This window comes from Boleophthalmus pectinirostris, unplaced genomic scaffold (genome assembly GCF_026225935.1).
Source record: "Boleophthalmus pectinirostris isolate CB_2022bp ecotype Guang Dong unplaced genomic scaffold, ASM2622593v1 HiC_scaffold_3, whole genome shotgun sequence".
Lineage (NCBI taxonomy): Eukaryota > Metazoa > Chordata > Actinopteri > Gobiiformes > Gobiidae > Boleophthalmus > Boleophthalmus pectinirostris.
In genome coordinates, this window is record NW_026571299.1 from 9739806 (window position 1) to 9745805 (window position 6000).

Consider the following 6000-nt stretch of genomic DNA (forward strand, 5'->3'; position numbering starts at 1 on the left):
TCGTGCACGCGCTCACACACACACACACACACACAAACACACACACACACAGTAAAAAACACGCACGCGCACGCAGTAAAACACACATACGCTGGGTCTGTACTGCTTTTTAGGGACATCGCGTTGATTTACATGCCTTTCCTGGAGACACATCCTTCTTGCCTTTAACCTTAACCTAAATCTGAACTTTAAAGAGCCCATTTTACGCTATTTTCTGATTTTTGTTATGAAGTTTTTGTGCGCGCGTGTGTGTTGCCGAGTATTTCTCACGTTGTCGAGGCTCCTTATGGGGACAAAAATGAGGTCCCCATGACGTAACTCCTTTATTAATAGACCAACAATGAGGTTTAAAGGTTGTGTTTTGTTTCGTTCACACGTGTTTAACACAAAAAAGCTGCATATTTAGGCTCAGTTCTTCTCTCAAATGAAAAAAAAAAAACACCCTGTCCCACCGTGTCATGTCATGTGGCAATACAGGACGTGCTCCACTGTGTTTTTAAACTCCATACAGCAACAAAACTAGAATCACTTGGATAAATTTCAGCCCTAGAATTGCCAATTTGTACCGAACGAAAGGTAAAAGGACTTGAAAACTTGAAAGCACAAAGTGGAACAGAGCATTTTGAGCTTTGGAGATGTAGACAGACTAATAATAGAAAGTTACTCAAACATGTGGGAAAGAAACAAAACACAACTTCGGGTATGTTTTTGAGAAGGACAAACATTATAACATGGCTTAAAGCTCACGAGGATAAATTTTGTGTAATGTTGGACCTTTAAAGTCACGTTGTTGATCTATTAATAAAGAAGTTCCATAACGCGAACCTCATTTTTGTCCCCGTAAGTAATTCAGGTCTAGCCCCATTCATCAGCTGGTTTCACTTCATGGAAACCGTCTGACCTTGCAGCATTAGGATTTGTTCGCTCAACGGTAGGTGGTTACTTTTTTATTTAACCAATCACTACTATTTGGTCGTGAAGTATGTAATGCGCCACTAACGGGGATAACTGGTATATTAAACTTTTCCCAAATCCCGTAGGAAGAAGGACAATAACGTCTTTCCCTTGATAAAATTCATCGAACATTCTCTTTATTCCGGCTTTAAATCCTCGATCTCGGGAAAACACAGAATGTATGGCTCTTCGCTGATTGGCTGGTGCCTGAACTCGCACTTCCGGGGTTCCTGACCGAGTCGCTGGAGAGAAATGAAATTGAGCACAGGCACTAGGTGGCGCCAGCCTTGGCTACCAATTTGTACCGAATGAAAGGATTTGAAAACTTGAAAACACAAACTGGAAAAGAGCATTTTGAGCTTTGGAGATGTAGACAGACTAATAATAAAGCGTTACTCAAACATGTGAGAATGAAACAAAACACAACTTGAGAAGGACAAAACATTATATAACATGGCTTAAAGCTCACAAGGATCAATTTTGTGTACTGAAGGACATTTAAACCACGTTGCTGATCTATTAATAAAGAAACTGCATAATGGGGACTTCATTTTTGTTGCCGTAACAAATTCAGGTTCCCATGAATTGATGCTGTATCGATATAGAGTATTTTTTGGCATATTTTACTCAATTATTTTGTTACAGTGCTACAGTTTTGTTGTTTGTCTAGAGGAAGGAAACTCATTTATGTGACACATTTGACATTTTCACTGTTTGTGTGTTTCATATGAACTTTGCACAAGAAGTGGTTTAACAAAGACTTTTTAGTGTCACAGCCATGACTTAGCCTTTATTTTTTATTGTATCGAATCAATTTGATATCGTATCAAATCAAAATTCCACTGTATTGAGGTATCGTATCGGCAACTTCTTAGTGATACCCAACCCTAGACATTGTAGTTCCCACAATGTGACACACAAACAAATGCAGTAAAACTCATGAACTTGTAATAAAACTGCTTCTTGGGTTGCAAAAGTTGCTTCACATTTTGGATCGGTTTGCATTATTTCCAGTCCTTGTTTGATCCTGGTTTGGTAGTCTGAGTTTATACATGTTGTAGCTTTGGTTTATAACTGGTTTATATTTTGGTTTAGTCCTGGTTTGGTTTTGAAACGGTGCGGTTAGTGATTTAATCCTGGTTTAGTCTGGGTGCAGTCTCGGTGCAGTCCTCAGACTCCTCGTGTAGTCCTGGTTTGTGCTGGTGTAATCATGGTTCAGGTCTGGTTCAGTCCTAGTTTAGTCTTGGTTTAGTCTTGGTTTAGTCCTGGTTGGGTCCTGCCCCCAGACAGTCCTGTTTAGTCCTGTTTTCGTCCCAGATTCGTCCCATTTGAGTCCTGTTTTAGCCCAAATTCCATTCCGGTTTAGCCCTGGTCTAGCCAATTGTTAAGCCCAGGTTCAGTCTTGGCACAGTCCTCATTTAGTCCTGGTTCAGTTTTTGTTCTCCTGCTTTAGTCCTAATTTAGCCTTGGTTCATTCTTGCTTTTGAACTGCTATAGCCCCGGTTCAGTCCTCCTGGTTCAGTCCTGGTTTTGTCCCAGTTGAGTCCTGTTTTAGTCCTGTTTTAGCCCAAATTCCTTTCTGGTTTAGCTCTGGTCTAGCCAGTTGTTTAGTCCTGGTTCAGTCCTGTTTTAGCCCTGGTTCAGACCTGGTTTAGTCCTGTTCAATCCTGGTTTGGTACTGTTCAGTTTTAGCAAAGTCCTCATTTAGTCCTGGTTCAGTTTTTGTTCAGTCTTTGTTTAGTTCTGTTTTAGCCCTGGTTCAGTCCTGCTTTAGTCCCGGTTCAGTCCCACTTTAGCCCTGGTTTTAGTCCTGGTTCAGTCCCACTTTAGCCATGGCTTTAGTCCTGGTTCAGTCCTGGTTCAGTCCTGCTTTAGTCTTGGCTTTAGTCCTGGTTCAGTCCTGGTTCAGTCCTGCTTTAGTCTTGGCTTTAGTCTTGGCTTTAGTCCTGGTTCAGTCCTGATTCAGTCCTGGTTCAGTCCCGCTTTAGCCCTGCTTTAGTCCTGCTTTAATCTTGGTTCAGTCCTGATTTGCTCCTGCTTCAGTCCCACTTTAGCCCTGGTTTTAGTCCTGGTTCAGTCCCACTTTAGCCATGGTTTTAGTCCTGGTTCAGTCCCGCTTTAGAGAGCCTTTAGTCCTGGCTCAGTCCGTCCTGCTTTAGTCCTAGTTCAGTCCTGGTTCGGTCCTGGTTCAGTCTTGCTTTAGAACAGCTTTAGTCCCGGTTCAGTCCTGGTTCAGTCCTCCTTTAGTCTTGGTTCAGTCCCACTTTAGCCATGGCTTTAGTCCTAGTTCAGTCCTAATTCAGTCCCACTTTAGTCCTGCTTTAATCTTGGTTCAGTCCTGGTTTGGTCCTGGTTCAGTCCTGCTTTAGAACAGCTTTAGTCCTGGTTCAGCCCCACCTTAGTCCCGGTTCAGTCCTGGTTCAGTCCTCCTTTAGTCCCGGTTCAGTCCCACTTTAGCCTTGCTTTGGTCCTGGTTCAGTCCTCCTTTAGAACAGCTTTAGTCCTGGTTCAGCCCCACCTTAGTCCCGGTTCAGTCCTGGTTCAGTTCTCCTTTACTCCTGGTTCAGTCCCACTTTAGCCCAGCTTTAGTCCTGGTTTTAGTCCTGGTTCAGTCCCACTTTAGCCCAGCTTTAGTCCTGGTTTTAGTCCTGGTTCAGTCCCACTTTAGCCCTGGTTTTAGTCCTGGTTCAGTCCCACTTTAGCCCTGGCTTTAGTCCTGGTTCAGTCCTGCTTTAGTCCTGGTTCAGTCCTGGTTTCAGTCCTGGTTCAGTCCTGGTTCAGTCCTGGTTCAGTCCTGTTTTAGTCTTGGCTTTAGTCCTGGTTCAGTCCTGATTCAGTCCTGGGTCAGTCCTGCTTTAGTCCTGCTTCAATCTTGGTTCAGTCCTGGTTTGGTCCTGGTTCAGTCCTGGTTCAGTCCTGCTTTAGAACAGCTTTAGTCCTGGTTCAGTCCTGCTTTAGTCCTGGTTCAGTCCTGCTTTAGTCTTGGCTTTAGTCCTAGTTCAGTCCTGATTCAGTCCCACTTTAGCCCTGGTTTAGTCCCGGTTCAGTCCTGGTTCAGTCCTGCTTTAGTCCTGGTTCAGTCCTGGTTCAGTCCTGCTTTAGTCTTGGCTTTAGTCCTAGTTCAGTCCTGATTCAGTCCCACTTTAGCCCTGGTTTAGTCCCGGTTCAGTCCTGGTTCAGTCCTCCTTTAGTCCTGGTCCAGTCCCACTTTAGCCCTGCTCTATTCCTGGTTCAGTTCTCCTTTAGTCCTGGTTCAGTTCTCCTTTAGCCCAGTTTTAGTCCTAGTTCAGTCCCGCTTTATCCCTGGTCTATGCACACAGACACACACACGCACACACACACACACACACACACACACACACACACACACACACAGGGAGGAGGGGGGGAGCACGAGCCTCAGCCTCACGCGCACACTCGCACGCGCCGCAGCAGCAGCAGACTAGACAGACGTCTGGCTTTGCTTCGCTTTTGCCCGAATGACGAAGCGGCGATAAACTTGAGCTCCCAGCGCCTCTCCACCGCGCACAAACACGACTTCACCTGCATTTTCCACCCGCACACTTCCCCCTCCACCTTTTATGCTCGATTCGGGAAACATTTAGCGTTAAAATTCACAAGAAAAACCCCAGCAAAACGCCGAAATTTGCCCAGTAAAGCTGTAAAACAAGACAGTGATAGTGACTGGAGGCTGTCAGGGATGAATGCAGTCAAATTCCCAGCTTAACTTTCTAATAATTAACTTAAAAGTGACCTTAAATACACATATAAACATTTAAAACATCTGCAATTCCAATTTTATGCAATTTTATAGTTTTTTTTAATTATACGTCTTGTCGCGTTCACCCACAATAAACAACATCAAGTGATTAGCGTAATTAAAATAATAGTTACAAGGCTATTATGATGGATTTAAGTCAAGGGTTAACAACTATCATTAAAACTGGTAAGATAATAATTGTGTAATAATGACATAAGTGCTCGTTTCAGTTTGTAACTCTGCGTTTAAGGTGAGAAAATCGCTTTCATGTCGGTATTCAGCCATGCTTCTTTGACAGTGGATATATATAAGAGCTCGAAAAGTCATCCAAGTGCTAAATAAGCAGTTTTGTTTGAGCAAACTACGAGAAATACACCTGGAAGTTGTGTCTGTGCAGCTGTGGTGAAAATGCACGAGAAATAACCAAAGATTACAGCAACTAAACAGCGATCAAGTTCATCAGACAGGCTTGCACGCCGAAAAACACAAGTTACGTGACATAGAAAATAAAAAAAATTAAAAGAAAGTGAAAATCGTGGAGGGACTTACTGATTTCCATGGTCTGGAGTGAAGTGTAGCGCTTGCAGTTACACGTACAGGAGACATTGGCGGTCGTGGCGTTTAAAACACCCATGAAGTTCAACATCAAATCGTCCTAAAATGCATGAATACTCCCCGGAGAAGTGAGAAGATCTACGAGACGAGACGGGTCCGCGCCGGGGGTGGGAATGCGGAGGAGAGAGCAAGAGCGACCCAATCCGCACCGCCAAACTCCCCGCTAGTCGCTTCCCCTTTTCGGCCACCCCTTTACGCACCGCCCGGCCGTCCTTCCTCCACCTCCGGGTCTCTCCTCCTCTTCCTTTCCCCAAAAATAAGTCAGGATCCAGTCTCTAAATAACGGGTTAAAGGCTGCGGAGGGGCTTTAACGCCATGTTTAGAGCGGATTTCGTCTCGTCGCGGTGGTGGCTCCGGCGGCGGTGGCTGCTGCGCTCGGCTCAAGTGCGAGTGAGTGACCGGCGTCTGTCTGAGCTGTCTGCCCGCTCGCAGCGCCTGTCTCTGGGGAGTTCTCCAGGCTCCCTCCGCCCTCTGTCTCTCCACACGGCTGCGGCTGGCGGTGGTGGCGGCGGTGGAGGTGGTGGTGGTGGAGGGGACAATGTTTTGTGTCTCGCTCGCCTCTTTCACCTTGTCACCCCGCATTCGCGATTACCATATTATGCAAAATATTGTAATTGAATTGTTTATTTCAATAGTATTTGCATAAATGTGTAATTGGTCTGATCAGTCCT

General features: G+C 45.0%; 1 protein-coding gene across 1 annotated transcript in view; it reads right to left on the bottom strand.

Annotated features, from left to right (window-relative positions):
* pmepa1 (prostate transmembrane protein, androgen induced 1) overlaps positions 1-5743 on the bottom strand; it is a 76846-nt gene extending 71103 nt beyond the window's left edge. The window contains 1 exon segment of the mRNA XM_020927423.2: positions 5264-5743. Coding sequence (XP_020783082.2) covers positions 5264-5360 — 97 coding nt within the window. The 5' untranslated portion in view covers positions 5361-5743.
* Between the last annotated feature and the right edge of the window lie 257 nt (positions 5744-6000).